Source organism: Podarcis raffonei, chromosome 3 (assembly GCF_027172205.1).
Source record: "Podarcis raffonei isolate rPodRaf1 chromosome 3, rPodRaf1.pri, whole genome shotgun sequence".
Lineage (NCBI taxonomy): Eukaryota > Metazoa > Chordata > Lepidosauria > Squamata > Lacertidae > Podarcis > Podarcis raffonei.
Genome location: NC_070604.1, coordinates 70,617,784 through 70,636,168, shown reverse-complemented (window position 1 = coordinate 70,636,168; position 18,385 = coordinate 70,617,784). Strand labels below are relative to the sequence as shown.

At 40.0% G+C, this 18,385-nt stretch overlaps 1 protein-coding gene across 9 annotated transcripts in view; it reads right to left on the bottom strand.

The window, feature by feature from the left end:
- Positions 1-18,385, bottom strand: part of ARID1B (AT-rich interaction domain 1B) — a 347,806-nt gene that overhangs the window by 83,129 nt on the left and 246,292 nt on the right. For all 9 annotated transcript variants that reach the window (XM_053382240.1, XM_053382241.1, XM_053382242.1 and 6 more), the window contains one exon: positions 5,638-5,727. In XM_053382240.1, coding sequence (XP_053238215.1) covers positions 5,638-5,727 — 90 coding nt within the window. The remainder of the gene's footprint in view (positions 1-5,637; positions 5,728-18,385) is intronic.

Genomic DNA, 18,385 nt, shown 5'->3' with positions numbered 1-18,385 from the left:
TATACAAAATAAATGTATAAGAAAAATTATAAATAATAACAAGAACAGTGTTATTCTCTTTTTCTGTGGGTAAGATGCTAAATCCTAAAATGCAATAAAAATGGAGGAAGAACATCCTTTTAAGATTTAAAAACTATTCACAGTGCTTTTTGGTTGCAATTTGATTAGGATTTTTCTTTCTCTGTCTCTTCTTTAATGATGGCAAATAGATGTCAGAGAAAAGATACTCTTTATCAAATGTCAGTATTAAGTCATAATTGTATCTGAATAGGAAATATGAAGGGAAATTCCCTAAGTGGTACGTATGACTTCTAAAGAGATAAATATGTTTTGTGTTTCATTAAATGAAAATAAATGGATGATGAAGTGACAGGATATAGATGATGGAAGTAAATAACATTAAAAGGAATAAGGAAAGCAAGAGCTTGTAGTTACATAAATTCAGTTTGCTGTTTAGTATGTGTGTGCAGGAAAGCACAAAGAGAACATCAAAATGCCTGATCACATCCCATCTGTTTCTGCTTCTTACTGGATAACAATCTCCACTGCCAAAAAGCCATTTAAATTTACTACATTGTAGCTACTGATAAATATCACTTCTGTGAAGATCTAATACTAAATAAGAACTTGATTTTGAGATAATGCTTACATGCAGCTGTGTCAAATAGATCAAGGTTTCGCTCAGCTCAACACCTGGATTCTATAAGGCTGCAATTTGTTACCCACTGTGATTCTTTGCAATACATTTCCCCCCCAGAACACACTACTTGTACCCCCCTTCTCCCCCTCCATTTAAAAACCAAGAAACAAAGCAAGATGAAACGCTATCACAAGATGCAACATGTAAATGACGGGAAGGAAAAAAAGACCCTAGAGGAGAAATGATGAAAAGCAGGATATTGGCAAAGGGTGGCAAAGACAAGGGGTTTTCGGAAGCTCTCGTGATGGGTACCTTCCATGCAGATCTGACAGGCACAGAATGGTGCCATGAAACTGCCTCTAGCAATAGAATACATTTTCCAGCACATCACAGCAACTGCAATAGCATCAATTCTACTTGCAATCCATGTCCAAACAGAAAAAAAGTTCTCAATGGTCCTGTTTCAGCACATCTCAAGGACTAATTAAATCCTCATTACTTTCTTCTAATTATTCCAGAGCTCTGGGATTTTACAGAGCGAGTCTCTGATGGTATATCAGATGAAAAGGGTTAAATAACCTGTGTTGATTTTGAAACTCCAGACCTATTCCAGACCTTTAGCATATCATCAGCATTATCATGAATATTTAACTATACACTGCTGTGAAAATTATAATGGGAGAACAATTAAAAGTTTTTTTAATTAATTCTGACCCATATACATTTGCCTTAATAAATAAAGGCTTTTTAAGCATCCCCTTCATGATAGTGTGTGCCAGAGTAACAGCATGAGACCATTTAATGCTTCCATTAGAGTCTGTGTTTTTAGCAGTTCCCTATCTACTATTTTAATCTGAATATGATGAACCAGGGTGTACTTATTTCAAACCAAAAAGAGCACTGAGGATGCCAAATGAGAATGTTTTAGCATATATAGAAAATATATCGTACACTGCATTTTAATTAACTTTGTTGTAACTTAGGTGCTTCCTTGAATATATCCAGGTATAGCAAGGCATGATAAAGGATATACCAGAAGTACCATATTGGCCCGAATATAAGCCGCACCCAAATATAAGCCGCATCTTTAAAATTCAAGAGGGAAAAAGGACAATACCCAAATATAAACTGCTCCCTTAAAATTCCGCAGGGCACCCACACCCTTTCCATTTTATCGTATGTCTGTTACAGCAGCGATATCGTAAAAGCCAATTTTTGTAAGGTCGCGAATTTAAGCCGAATTTTAACTTTTCGTGGTTAGAATTTGGGGAAAAAGTGAGGCTTATATTCAGGCCAATACAGTAACTTGCTGGGTGGGGCTAGCTTCCCAGCATGGGGCGGGTGTCACTGTTTACTAGGTGGAAGAAGGTGATGTAAGCACACGGCAGGAGTGTCTGATTGGCTCCGCTGGTGCACCCGTACCATCTTGCCCCTCCCAGTAAGCAACAGCAACTCATGGTACCTACTGAAGTCAGAGATGACCCTGAGTGTCTACCTCTTTCTTGTAAGGCATGTCTCATATTCCCTGTTTGACCTGACCAGCCAATGAGAAGTTAAGATGTGGCTCAGGCACCAACACTATCAAGCAGATGAACACAGAATAAAACTCTAGAAATTGTTCCAATGTCGTACAAAGGGAGATAAGAAGCAAGACTATCCCACCTATACTTTGCTCCCTGAACTTTTGTAAAAGCCATTAATCTATCACTCTTACTGCCAGCAAAGAAAAACTTGAAGGGACCAGAATGTCCAAATCTCCCCCAAAAATTCTGAACTATATTATATACATGCATTTGTATATAATGCACAAAGGAAAAATCTGTTTGTTTGAAAGTTCTGTTCTATTATATATATATATATATACACACCCTTAGGCTTGAAAAGATGAAAAATCCCAACTGGGTGCTGAACCACCATTGATAACAAGGTAAAATAAATGCACACACTTTCAGAATGATATTATGTGTAAACTTAATAATTTGTTTGTGTGGCTTTCATTTAAGAACGGTGAAACTTAGATCTTACATAGCCAAGCAAATTCCACAGAAAGTCTGACTAACAATATATCGAGGAGCAATAAACATATTAGTGGTCTTTTGTTCATGCATTCATTCATTTCTTTGAAGGAGAAAAATGTTTCACAAAGTGCTAGAAGGAACAAAAACACTCTGAAAGTGGAGGGTCACTTGGTGTTTTTAAATGGAAACGTTTATATCAGTAAGCCAAGTGTTTAAATTACTGTAACAGATGCCTGTGGATCAGGTGTCTTTGGCAGGAACGATTTTCTGCTTGGGTTTTTATCAGTAAATGACAAGCACCTTCCCTTTGAGCCCTTGTGCTCTCCCCTCCCCTCTCTAACTTCAGTGGAAAAGCAGTTCAAGCAAGCAAAAGAATCAACTAATGTAACACCCTTTTTAAAAGGTGAAGTTTTCCATTTCAAAGAAGTCTCTAATCAATGACAGGGCACAAAAGGGAATGCACGCATGTTTATCCGCGCACTGTTCAGACCTTACAGAAGCTTTGGGGAAACATGTTCTGCAAAATCAATATGGCCTCACTGGTTACAAATTTTGTATCTGCTGCATGAAACAAATGTACATTTTAAACAAGCTAGGTCAGAAAGATTAGCCGTAGCATGACAGGAGCTTCAATAAATACTCTAAATAAAAAGCCAGGTCTGTTGAAGGCAAACATCAGAAGAATTTTTTAGAAACAAAATGGCACCGAGACTAGTGCCAGCAGAGCAATTTGAAGATTAGATTCTAAATTCTCAAACTGCAGGTTACAATAAATAATTCAAAAATGGACCATTTTTATTTGGCCTTGTGATTCAGAGTTGGATGCCTCTCTTTACCACACTTCATCAGATTCCACGTCAGGCACTGAAGACACTGATGTTTGGCTCCAATCAATGACTCAGCTGGAAGCATTCCCAAGGGTGGAGAAATGGACAGCAGAAAGAGATTTAAGTCCTAGGACTTGGAACTCATCAACAGCATGGGATCCACCACTCAGCACAAAACACTCCACTGCATTAAGCACTGCAGCTCTGTCACAAGTCAGGGTGGCCAATGCCCCAGCTGAACTGAAAGCTAATTGACTAGAAGTGGACCTCATGCACAGCATGTAGGATGTGATAAGGAATGCTTGCAACTTTAGTTCATGGGAAGTACCAAATGAGTCAACTCCTGGTGAAATTCTTAAACCACACATCCTTTAGAACAGAGTTGCTGCAACAGAGTCACTGGGACATATTGAACAAGTCAGATTCCAAGGATGGAAGGAGGACTGGACAGTCCATGTATCAGGGGCCTCTTGTCTGATGGGACGGAGCCACAGCAATAGCCTCCTGGCGGTGATGTAGCTGCCACTTACTGGGAAGGGCAGGGTGGTGGTGAGACCAGGGTTGTGCAGATGTGCTGTTGGAGCTAATTGGTGCATCTGCATAGTCCCAACCTCATTGCTGCATTGAGATGAACGGCTCCTCCCACACACTATAAGCCACCACAGTACAATGGGAAAACTCCAAGAAACTCATGCCACTATTATTTGTGGATAAAGAGAAAGCTTTACTATGTCTCCAAGACATAAAACAATTCTGGAACCAGTTGACAGTGCACCCTCAATGCATGTTGAATGCCTCTCCTAAATATCTTTTGGTGGAAATGACTCCGGTTAGCACCAGAGGGGGTATTCCATCTAGTGCTGTTAGGGCTATCTCCAGATTTGAGAGGGCCTTGGGCAAAGTGTCCTCTGGTGAGCTCCCTCCTGTCAGTGAGTCCTGGCACACTTACCTGATGATAGTGGCAGCATTCCAAGCAGCACTGGGCAGCTATGCCTAGCAACTCTTTCAATTTCCTCTGGTGCTTGTGAGCGACACAAGGTTGGGGCACTAAATAAAATTAAAAGGGTGGCTAGATCCAGCCACCTGGCACTCCTAGGAGTGCAGGGTCAGATAAAATGGAAGTTCAGTAGATGCTGGGTCTATGGCCAAGTTGCTGATCAACGGCTTTCAAAATATCTTGCAGAATTTACAAAAGGAAGTTTCCAGCAAGAAAAGAAAATGCATAACATGCTGTGATGATGGTTCACCCACTTTACTGGAATCCTGCTTAATAGATACACTGAAGCCTGTAACTCCCTGGTACTTGTCGTTTTAAGTGCCTGTGAATCTTTTCCCCCTACCCCTCCAACATTACACTACTCTCTAGCTATCAAGCAGGTGTGCTGGGAAGGTGCACATCTTCCTGTGAGCATTTCCAAAGTTGGCCCACAGCAATGCATGCCCTTCGCTGAAAGTGTCCTCTGAAGAGCCTGGAAGGGAAGGGGAAAGCTCACATAGCTTCTCACCTCTCTAATGCTTTAATAGCTGCTAATGCTGATATACAGACTAGCAGTGCGCTCTTACACATCAAGTCATGAAATCTCAGTTCTTCCTGTGGGTTTAAAAACTCTACTTAAAGCGCAGCACTACAAGCACATTCAGGCCATGTTGTGATAGGATCGTGATACTTTTTGAGACAAGAGGATTGGGAATGTGGCCATTTCCAGCCTGCTGACCCCAATCCTGCTTCTATAGGAAGATATATGTTATGGCCTATACCCCAAAGCACAGGAATTCATCAACATTTTAATAACTGTGAGAAAATTGTTGACTGTAAAGCAGCTAACATTTCTATCCTACAGAGACCAAATGCTATGTCAGATATTTATAAATAATGTTTCCTGTATCCAGATTTTTAAAGACCATTAAGAATCTAGCAAGATCTTCTGATAAAGAATGTTTTTGGAACATTAAGCTCTTTGTTTTTAACCAAGTTCTTGTAGATACTCCTTTTTTATTTACTTCTCCCTCAGGAAATATGTTTCTTACAGTATTTTGCTGAGAGACAATTACAAGTGGAATTTCCTTGCTGCAAGAAACAGAGGACATAGGAAAATATTTTGCCCCTTTCAGGCTTTTATGCTCTGTGGCTATTTCATCCTCCAGCACAAACCTCGATCTTGTGGCATTGGGGACTGACTCAAGGCAGGATGGGAGCTGGATTCCGATTGGCTACCTGGAGTCTGGGATGGCATCTGGCTACCTGCAACACAAATGGGGAAGGGAAATAAATAATTAGTTCTTAGTGAAGTAACATATGCAAATAAAACCTATTCCTACAGCACAATCCTATGCACTTTCCCTCAGACATAAGTCCCATTGTATCCAGCAGGACATACTCCTAGAAAGTGTGAACACCAGCACACTGCAAATGACTAAAAATGTGGTGTGAACATCAGAGATACTGCAACAGGTTTATTTCACAATGTTTTCTGTTTTTGTAACCCAAGGAGAAAGCATGCATAAACATATTTAACATCAGGCATGCCGAATTGTTCAATTTCGTACCGAGCCTGTTCCCATCCTTACTGACATGATCCAATTTATAGCTGGAAATCTCCTGACATATATTTCTATGAGGGCGTTCTAACAAAATCCAAGTCTGCTGAACAGTGGGACTCATCCTGTTGAGCGTGGACTGGCCGCCAGCCAGGAACACATGGACAGCTGCCAACAACAGCAACTAAAGATAAATTCCATTTATGCTTTTTGGGAAGAAGAATATTGTAAAGAATCTGAGGTTTTAATGATATCTTGGTGTCCTCTAAGTGTAACACAGCAATAAAACTGGTATTTCTGTAAAGCCTGTGTTGTGCACTTTGTTATTCAAACAAGAGCTTAATTCATAATTTGCACCTGGTAAAAATACAGAGCTAACATATAAATTGGCATGGGAAGGAATCCAAGTTAATGTTTAACAAAAGAGAGAGAGAGGGAGAGGGAGACTCACAAATGGCATCACACACAGTGCAGCAGAATGCCATCTTGAGCCAGAGACTTGCATAGCTCTGGGCAACGGTGCAAACAGAATTGCTTGCATCACCTCTGTGAGGATCAAACTACACTAAATGTATATTGGAATCCCATGATAAGGATTCTCCTTCTCTTTATTCCCACTATTAACAGCTGCAGGGAGGATGTCGGGATCCAGAAGAGTATGAGGGGGAAGAGGTTTTTTTGGCAGCGGGGGACTATTGTTGACTTTTTCATAACCAATAATACAGAAAACATGAAACAGAATTACTAGGTTAAAACTTCTATTTGGCAAAGATTCCGCCTAACCTGCCTCACAGGGCTGCTGTGAGGATAAAAAGAGGGATGACCGAACATCCACCTTGAGCTCATGGGAGAAAAGGTAGGATATTCCTATGATAAATAAATAGCTGTAATGCGAATTGCGAAAGAGGTGTCAACTTGAATAAAAATATGGGGGAGGGGCAGGAGAGCCCGACCCCACATAATTAATCACAAGATGAAGCATGCACACAATATTTGAATGGCAATGTCCATCAGCTTGGGTGGCGGCTCCCTCAAATATTTTATTGGGAGGAGCAAAGGGACCTTGGCCCCTAGGACTTGGCTCCTATGCTCACCATATGACTTGTTACATAATTCCCGTAACATTGTGTTGACTATGCCAGTTGCAACAAGCCAAAAAGTTATTAAGGTGATGTCCAACTCAACTCCATTTCTGCTCCAGCCCCGTGTGTCTGCTCTGCTACAAAATTCTCGTAGAGTTTAATATCTAGCACTTTCTTCCCCCCCGAAAAACCTTGTACAAATAGTACTGATAGCAGAAATGAACTGTCAGCAATAACTTAGCCTTTTACAGCATATTATATTTGCAAAGCTTCCAGAGTCTTATGTTAACAGTAGCCTCACAAGTAGGAAGTTTGCAGTTGCCCTTGTTTACTTATCATGCGCTGACCTAGTAAATGTGCATTTTTAGCAATGCAGTTCATGACAGCTATAAGCAAAGGCTAATATGGGTATACATTGTAACACACACTGCACTTTTCAAGGGTTTTTCTGCAACTGGGTCGAGAAATTCATGTTTTAAAAACGAACTTTAAAAACAAAGGTGCTCGTGAGTAACAAAGGGCCGTATTATTTTAATAAAATAGGTACTCGGGGTTAGTGCATTACAGAGGTGAAATGAGACAATGGTCTCAGGTGCAAGTGTGTGTGTAGGGAGGCAAGGCCAAACTCCCCCCTCCTCATTACGGTGCAGTTCGTGAGGCAAGGCTCTCTGCCACCACTTTCTCTGCCGTACTTCACCTTACTCTGAGAACGGGTCAAAGGGTCCTCTTCAGATCTCTTCATTTGGGGTGAGGTGGACAGCAGAATTGCTGTGCTACTGCCATGATTCACAGGTTGTGGCTATAATGACTTTTTAAGCTTTTTAAAAAAATGAGTTGGTTTTCTGGCTCCAGGCATTTTCCTGGAAAATGTCTAGGTTTGAAAAGCATTTCTAGAATGCTGGGCTCTGAAGAGCGATCCCCTTGGCTTCTTCTCAGAATAGGGTAATGCAGGGAGGAAATGGTGGAGAAGCCACCAGCACTATTGCCACCAGCACAAACTGGGAGGAGGAGGATGGCAGCAGCTCTGTGGCCACCCTAAAAAGGAGAATGGGGGAAGAGCAGTGGCGGCATGAAGCATAGAGTATGGGAAGCACAATTCCTTGTGCTGCGCCTCTATATACTGATAGTGATCAGGTTTTCTCAGGCTTAAAAATTTATTCATTTCAAAAGTGGTAGTCAGCCAAAAACTGATAAACACTGAAAAATGCCGAGAGAGACTTGAATCTAATCACCAACACCAGCATAAACGCCTGCTTTTAAAACTTGAAATATGAAGTATCCTCTGAATCTTTTAAGGGGTTTATTGTTTGGACTGATTTTTTTTTTGTTTTTTTAAGGCTGGAAGAAAAATGGTCTTGGATATAGTATTAGTTTCATTTGCTTGTGACCAAGGAGAATTTTCTATTATTATTAATTGTATTTCCATACTGAAAGAACTACGTACTTCCCAACGTGTATTTTTAATATTTTAGCTTCAAAATGTTTTAACCCACACTGAGCCCACAACACTGAGCAGGGTAGAAATCCAAACAAATAATCAAAGGACAAATAATCAAATGACACAATTTTTCATGAATACAAAGAATGGATAAGCTAGTTCAGGTTCTTATTCCAAAGACCTTTGTACAGTCCACATGCACAAATCACACTATATTTACTATGAGAAAATGAACACACAAATCATACGTGTCTAATTTTCCTTTTGTGACTACTAACAGTCTATTTTCAAACTCATTAGACATGGGGCACAGAGTTTCTCCTTCAGCAATGCTGTATTTTAAAAAATCACACACACAAAGCCCTTCTCTGTGACAAACAACGGAACACACAGCACAGGAACACCTCTCTTTTTGTTATATTGTGGTGACTGCCTTATGCTAAGCAATCAAGTTGCCACAGGAGGAAGGAGAGTAACTCCTGAGGCTTTCATTCATTGTTAATTTGAGAAATGGCTGGTCTGGTTACCAAGAACAGCTGGTACCACCTCAGGTTAGGCAACAAATATATACTGTATTATCAATATAGGTGTTTATTAGCTATGTTAGCGAACATGGTATAAATGGTAGACACATCAAATTAAACCGAAGTATTTTCAAAGACAAACACACATTTCTCGCTTTGTAATCGTTTTTCTCTTTTCAACAACTGGAAGCACATAAAATATATGATTTGTTTAAGCTATTAAAAATGCTCCCTTCTCTGCATAGTTGATCAAAGTGAAACCCATGTTAACTTTTATGCAAGAGTATTCTGTCTGTCGAAGCCAGAGCATGATGATGTGTCTTTCTTCAGAGCTACTCTGAACTGTCATTGTTGAGTTCTGGGGCAAACTGTAAATCTCTGCAAAGAACTATATGTTTCTCCTGCTCCATCCGTTGCATCATTTTAAAGTAATTAGCCAACTGTTTCCACAGCTGATTTTTGAGGAAAGATGCTAGAGTGATATGCAGTATAAAGAAATATACACCATAATTGTACAATTGCTTAAAGTACTTACTGGCTATTTGGGGATAAATTATTTACTCTGAAAATGCTAGTATTATTTATTATTTATTAAATTAGTATACTCTCCTTCCATCCGTGGATCTCAGGGCAGCTCACAATATAAAAATACAAGATAGAAACACAAAATTCCTAACAAAAAACAATAACAACCTGCCCACACAACCAATAATCCCCTCCCTCTTCCCACAAACACATTTAAAAGGGGACAGCATGTTAATCAGCCAAAGACCTGGTAGAAGAGGAAGGAATGTTTTGTGTTGTTGTTTTTTCTTAAATAAACAATCTTCTAAATTTCTATAATGTTATGTGGAACATCTCCCCTAATGAGGTATTTCAGGTTTTCTCACTATATGATTTGCTGTGCCTGGTAAGTTACGTCTTTTTTAAAAAAAAGGTTCTTATTTTTTCTTTCTGGTGCTTAGCTTTGTTGAAATTATTGCTGTATTTTTGTGTAGTTTTATGATGGGGTTTAACTCAGGGATTGCTACCTTGAGTTCCACAGAAAGTAGGTGAGATATACATTTTCAAAACAGAACAAAAAATTTCAGCAATTAACAAAACTTGTAGAAAATTATGGTTGTGTCACCAAGACTTGCACATGTACACTGGGGAGTTAACTGTCTATACTGGAAAGCTTCCTATGCATATCCTCCTTTCCTGAGAACAAAAATGGTCCCAGGTTCAGTTCCTGGAACCTCTATGTAAAGCAGGGAAAGACTCTTGCCTTAAACCCTGAAGGGCTGCTGTCAGTCAGTGTAGAGAATACTGAGTTAGACGCACTGTTGGTCTGATTTGGCACAAAGCATCTTCCCGAGTCCTTATGAACACTCTTGAAAGCTGCCCATAGGTTTCAAGTGTTGTGGGGAGGCAATGTAAGGGAAGCAGCGGCTGCGCGCAGAAAGAGGAGTGCTCCAGATAGGTAACAATATGTAGCATTTGCATTTTTAATTTGAGTAAAAAAGGCCAAAGAAAGTGAAAACTCGCCATGTATCCTGAATTGTATGCAAGGTGCAGAAACCATGCACTATATTGCGCTACACAGAATCACCTGTGGGTAGCAATAAATATTACATTTACTTCTAAAGGAATAGGGAGAAAGATGATTTGCCTTTTTATTTGGTTTTTATGTGGTATCACACAGCCTTTCCATAGCATAAATGTATAAGCGAGTGCCTAGGTGACAAATTGCAATAGTGAAGTATTGAGGACAGTTTCAACCAGCAAACACTTATTCATCATCATTATTACTATCGTTATACATAAGAGGAAAGCTGCTGGCAGTGTTTATAGACCAATGCAATAAAAGAGAACTTTTCACAATACTAATATTGCTCTGCCACTTTTGTTTAACCATGGTTGTACAATGGTGAGTTATTATATCTGCTACACAGGCTAACCACTACCGTACATTTTTAGGAATGGAAAATACATGAGGAATAAAATATCAAACAACAATTCAAGATATTTTAGCAGAGTAAGGTATAGATCTTGGTAGAACGGGTGCCAGTCAAATCGACTGCATTGTGTACTGGCTATAAAGTCCTTATTAAATAATACGTTATCTGAAACAGAATGCCCATAAAAATCTTTATGAAATGCAGCTACTGGTGCTTATACAATAGTAGCTCTTTAAATTTAACTATCTCTTCATATTTGTTGGGATAATGCCTAAAAGGAGGACTCAATATTATGCCTTAATTATATCCCAAGTAATGTTTGGGTAAAAGTGAAGAGAGACTGAAAAGGGTTTATAAAGTGTTCAGAAACATACTTGCACTTGTGAAAAAGACTGCAAAATTTCTTTTATTGACAGGTTTTCTTGGTTCTTTCAATATTTCCCTTTTAAATATAGTTCTCAAGTTAATTAGGAGCTTTTTTTTCGGGAGAGTTCGACTTGATTTGGCCAATACTCCTCTTTTTTACACAAACATCAGTAAGCAGAATTTGTGAAATAATCTCTTCCACCAATGGAAGACCCCATTGTGTAAGCAAACTTCCCTTCAGGGAATGCAACAGAAATGTGAGATCCAACCCACAGTACTGGGACTCTGGTTCTAATCCAACATGACATCACTTAGTGATGTAGACAACATCACTTTATCCACTAACACACTACACCATCGTCAGACACCAAAGGGTGGCCAATATGAATTAAAATTCAGTAATAATTTTTTTAATATAATGACTAAACTCTAAACATAAAGAGTGGAATCTAGAGATTTCAAATAGACTACAAAAAAGAAAGCACATAACAGATCAATACAATCAAATTATTTAATATTTATCAGGTGGTGTGGCACTCAGATCCAATCAATCTGCACATAACAGGAATGGATGCCATGTTGAAAAGAAAGAGTCTGGTTTGATTAGACCTTCAGAAAGTCTTTTACTTTGGACTTTGATGTAAATCCAATCCATGAATTGACTGCATCAAATCACCATGAAGATATGCTGTTCCTGAGCTATCTTGGTTTTTCTTTTTCTTTTTCAAGGAGCTCCACTAAAATCAATTTTTGCTATTTTACCTTACGGGAGAAGTCACTTTTGATTTAGAAACCAAGAGGAATTTTGTAACTGAGCCAGCAAATAATTTTGGATGTTTAGTCAACTGGTGGTGCTGTTAAGCCATTCTGAGTTCAGTAGAGAAAGGTCCCAATCTACTTGCCACTGAATTTAATGGCAAGATTGTTGTTGATCATAATGGGACTGGAAACAACCCAAAGAATTTAGCTCCATATCATGCTGCTAGAGCTGCTATATAAGTGAACAAATAACTGTTGGCTACAGGGCAATGTAGGAACTGTTCCCTACGGAATTTATTTTAAAAGGCTACATTTTACTTTAGTACTTCAGGCAGCAGAGCGTGGCCAAGTAAATCAGAACATTTCTGATTCTTGTCTCACTAATTTTTCAAGTTTTAATATTTTAAAAGCTGGAATCTCTGCACCCACAATAAATTCTAGGCATAACAACAGCAGCAACTACTACTACTGCAACAACAAATATTACTTTGTGGACTGTCACCAGTGTTCATAGTACTTTCTAGAAAAACACAGCAAAACAAAAACCAGGTCCCTGACTTGTGAAGCTTAGGATGAGGAAAATAATGATTAAAACATATATTTGTTTTTAAAAGGGCTAAGTTTTAGCTGATACTTTCCATTAGCCTACCTTGCCCATTACTTTCCTCCTTAACTCCCATCAATGATCAGCCACTGTTCCAAGAGCCGAAGGAAAAGGTCTCATCACTGGCCTATTTTGACAGCTATAACCTTGGTTTTCCCAGATTGATTTTCCTTCCTCTTTAGTCTCCTTTCCTTTCCTCCACAAATGTGTCACATTTTTACCTTTGGATGACGCTTGAGGGTAGCGTCTGTGCTATTTCTAATTTTTGTACAGGGTCTAACCATTATACTGAACAATCCTAACCCCCAATCTGCACTCCTGGAGAAGGTTAAGATGACATGGAGGGGTCTCACCAATGGACTGTGCTGCCGGGGCAGGGGCTCAGTTGCTATAGAGGGTCTCAGTGGCCATGCTGAAAATGCAGCGCACTGCACTCTACTACTAGTGGCAGTCCCACAAGCAATAGTCAGCATAAGCTTCTGAAGCAGGATGTTACAAGGGAAGCGAGGGACAAGGACTGGTGCTGGATTAAAAATGTCCCATTTTCCAGGGAGGGGCCTAATGCATATCCTTCTTTTTGCCCTGGCCAGCGCCAGCAGCAGAGCCTGAGGTGTGGCAGTGGATCTGCTGCTCCGTTCTGCCCCATTTCTGGCCATGGAAATGAATTGCTCTCTTTGGCACTGTATAATAGTAGTAACCATGATAACAATTACATTGTACCAATGGCTAAAAAGGTCCATGGCAACGCTATGGCTTATCTTTCCTTCAATACTATGCTTTTACCAACTAAACAGCCAAATGTTCTCTGGTACAAACTCTGAAGATATGTCCGAAAAGGAATCCCTTTATATCAGGGATGGGGAACATTTGGCCCTTCAGATATTGTTGGACTCCAACTCCCATCAGCCCCAGCTGATATCGCCAAAGGTCAGGGATGATGGGAGTTGTAGTCCAGCAACTTCTGGATGGCCAAAGGTTTTTCCTACACCTGCTTTACATTATCTGCTACTGATACATGGTGAGGAGTAACAATAGTCTGTTACTACTTATTTTTTATATAAAAGGTTGTACATCAATGCAAGGAATCTTTCCATAACTGATCTAGACATAAAATCCATTATTGTCCCTCTTCCCAGTCTTTGTACCTTGCTTCCTACTATATTACTGATGTCAAGAACATTTTCATTTTATCTATTTAAAAGGAATGTTCCATTTTCACTGTAGCACCCATGTACCATGCCAACATAATCACTTTATCCTGGATCCTGAAATCTTGCGCATGAAAAGGCAGAGGCAGTGTTAACCAGTTATCCAATTCTCTGTAATTCCCCTGGGCTCTCCCAAAATCTGCTATGGAGGGTTGGGGGGATCCTCTGGAATACTGTGCACAGGTAGCTGCATGGGAAAGGGGGAAATGACAAAAACTGCCTCACTCCTTCATCCATGGGAGATTCTGCAGGATCAAGGGCCGTTCTGTAAATGGGAGGAGCTTTTTCCATTCCTGGAAGTGTAATTTGGGATTCAAGCCTTTGGTCATTTATTCTGGTTACTGATTTTTCACACAAACTAAAATAGCTACCGTATTTTTCGCTCTATAACACGCACCCGACCATAACACGCACGTAGTTTTTAGAGGAGGAAAATCCGTAGGCATGCCACCCATAGGCATTCCCTCCATAACACGCACAGACATTTCCCCTTACTTTCTAGGTGGAAAAAAGTGAGTGTTATGGTGCAAAAAATACGGTACTTCCAGATTGCATCATGAGGGTCCCCTCTCCTGCCTCACCTTCTGTCTCCTTAGCACATTGCATCAGTTGTTATCATGTCAATGTGTCCCTGTGTGTATTTGCATGTGCAACCAGGGAAATCAAGCATCGGTTTACAAAAATCAATTATGGGAGGATGACGTGTGTGCATACAGAAGGCATGCAAAAATTAGTACAGTGAGGGAAAATACAAAACAAAATAAAATGTCATAAGAATGCTGGCCTGGAGACACCCTAATCTGCACAGTGAACTGTGTTACCAACATTAATCCATGAAGTCAATCTTTTGCCCTTCCTTTAATTCTACTGCAGAGCCAAATGGATAGATTTTCCCTCGACAGTGTTTTACTGCTCACCTGGAACTAAGCCTGGGACCTTGATAATTGCAATGCATTACACACAGACTAAACAGCCTACTAAGGGCCAGATTACACCTTGGCTGATTGGTGTCATAGCGACAATACAATGCAGTCATAAACCCTGTGAAATTGGCCATTTAAGCTGTGTTTATGGTTGCTTTGTGTGCTGATAGATCTGGAATAGAATTGCCACATTTGCTGTGTAAAAGCAATTGCTATATAAAAAAACATAATGCCTGAGCAAGTTCCCCCCATTGTTTGTGCAGTATCTAGCACAGTGAAACCTCATTCACATTTTGACTGCTTGGTGTTATCAAAATAGCACCAAAAGAAAGCACATTCTTAGGAGTTTCAAATATTAATCCACCATCTCTTAGTTTGTTAGTTATAGAGCAGGAAGTAGATCTCTTGCCAGCTATAACATCCTGAACACTCTATAACACTCTATAACACTCTAGCCACACCCCTATTTTCATTAGGAGAAGCAAAAAACAAGATTCATTTTTTCTTGCCCTCAGGATGTTTGAATGAAGTCCTCAAATTTCATGCCAGAAATGGTGACAGAGAAGGCAAAAAATTCTGCTCAATCTTTATAAATGAATATTTCAAGAAACTGAAGTAGGAAAAGGCACAGAAATAACATCAGGCTATTTAAAAGAGCACATTGACTAAAAATCCAAAATGTTTACAGGTTGTTTAGCCTTGGCTGGTAGCAGTAATGTGAAATCCAGCAAGGACAAATGTAAGCTGTCACACACGAGAATAAAAACAAGAGCATTACTTATAGGAAGGGGTATAAATGTCTAGTTTGAACACTGAGGAGACGGGTTTATGAGTTAAGGCTGAGTATCGAGAAAAGTATGTCAACAGTTGCAAGCTTGGCACAAAATATCCATGTCGTTTTAGTACAGGCATGGCCAATGTAGTGCCTTCACGATGTTGTTGGACTATAACTCCCCACATCCTGGCTATGCTGGTTGTGGACTATGGAAGTCCAAAAACATCTAGAGGGTACCACATTGCCTGCCCGTTTTAGTTCATTTCAAAGGAAGCATGATTTTTAAAACCTGGGAAAATACAATTCAACACAGGCCTGCAATTGTCATTATTATGCTAATAATTTCAAGAACAACATTGAGAAGGATGATGAAATGTCCAAAAGGCATGCTGTATGTAGAGCCGAAGGTCCTGAATATATTCAGATTGGAGAAAATATCTTTGAGTTGTCATTACAAGTGCCACTACAGCACTTTGGAGAAGGAAGGAAGGAAGGAGGAATGCAGAATGGAAGGAACTAAAGACAGCCAATGAATCTTCACAGGGAGAAACCTTCCCCTGGCCCAGTTCCTCTTCCGCCACCTTTTGCCTCTTGCCAATGCTCTATGTTCACTCAGTAATGAAGAGATACACTCTGGCTCCTCACAGTTCTCTAGTGCCTGACCTTCTGCCTCTTCCCATGCCTCCTCTCTGGAGGATGCTGCTGTGGGGGCTGGAGCCTTGCAGAAGCGAAAAATAGCATATATGTGACTCTGCCTAAAACCAGACAGAATCATAAGATGAAACAGCCTCACTGGGCACTCAAATGACACAAGCACTTGCAAAAAAGAAAAGAAAAAAGAGGAGCAGTTGTTAGAGGGGATGTTCAGATATTCTCCCCCTCACCTTCTGGTTGCTGAGCATATGCTGAGCTGTAACTCGATAGTGTGACCTGGGAGATTGATGGGTGTGGGTGTGGCTGGAATGTGGTTTGTTGGTTGTTGTTGTTGTTTTGCTTTTGTTGTTTTTAAGGGATGGCATCCAATTTCGTTGCACTTGTGCAATGTTGCACGTGTGTAATGACAATAAAGAATCTATCTATCTATCTATATTGCCAAGCTCGCCTCCTGACAGCTAGCTCAGAAAACTGCCCCACTAAAAACAATCCACGAGGGCACTCCATCTTAACTTCTAAGGCTGAACAACAGACTCATAAAACGCTCCACAATATGAACACTGGCAGAAACTGCTCATTTCAGAATCGAACCAAAAGGAGCTTACCAATATGAATGCCACTTTCCAGTGGGCAAGCCATATTACAAAGACTCAAGGGAAGCATGATGAAGTTTTCAAATTTTAAAAGTTAAAGGTAGGCTGAAACAAGAGAAATTGACCCATCACAGCAGATGGAATCTGTGTAACTAACTGGGCAAGATGTATCTATGGCTGAATTATTAATGTCCTCCGAAAGAAACTTCATGAGTTTTGTTATTTTTGCCAATACTCAAACAAAATAATCTATATAAAAAAGGACCGATCATCAGATTCATCAGGGACTGAACTAGAAGTGAGGTCCTGAGTGCTTATAAAGCAGATTTTGGCTAAGGGTTCACCAACAGAGCATATTGCTTGAGAGATTGTGAAGTCCCCTTACAGCAGAGAAGCATGGACAGGAATGCATTTGGTATGGAAGTATGCTACCTTAGAGCAGGGGTTATTTCCAACTCTAAAATTCTATGATTCTACATTTCTACAGCAAATTAATAAAAACAAGCCTGGCTTTCCGCTATCTGCTTGCCTATTATTCCTCCTCCCCATTATTTATTCCTTTAGTGATTTTTTTTTGTTTGAAAAGCTTAATATTTAGCTGCCTTTTGAAGGAAATGGGCATAGTGACAGATGAAAGACTTTATTCATCATATAATTCAGAATGGGGGGGAGAATCAACTGCTGTGCATTTAAGATTCTAACAACCCTGCAATTTTGTATAGTCGTTTCCCCCACCCCACCCCAACCTGTTCTTTCGAAGAAATCTGCTTTTATTCTGCTAATAACTAACCACAGTTAGAGCAGCATGGATCCGATTAGTAGTTCTTATGGTACAAAGAGGAGGGGGGAGAGAAAGGCTGTGAACAGGGTTGCCAATTTGTCCACCTGGGTCTCTAGGAGAAAGATTAGATGAAAGCTTGCTCTTTTATTACCCACTTCATCTCTGCTCTATACTTAGGCATTTTCAGAACTGAGGTACTGCATTTTTAAAGGTCTAATTTGACCACCTCAAAAAAGCTTTCCTTCAATTTCCCCAGTGTCCCTGGGAATAACGCACAGAATCGTGCAGCATTTAAAATGGGAAAACTAGAGTGGCGGGCGGGCAGGCAATGTATGATGTTCCACAAATTCCATTGTATTTCTACAGTGATTTATAAATTACTGTCATCCTTTTACTACATAAAAATTCACAACGTTTGTGACTGAGAGACTCTGGTGTGCACCTGGTGTTTTTGTTGTCTTTTCAACTCTCGCCTCACAAGTTGCCCAATTGTTTTAAACTCCTCATGACTAAAAAAGAAAAGGTGGGGGGAGAAGGAGCATGTGGTTCAGTGAAGGGCTGCCAAGTTAGTTAGAAAGCCACCAACCCTGGACAGAAGTATGGCTGTCCTTGTTGGCAGTTATGCTGGGTACGTACTGAGATGTCCAATACGAAATGCAACAATGCCATAAAATAATTGGAAAAAACCAACATACCTACCTAGAATAGAAGAGGA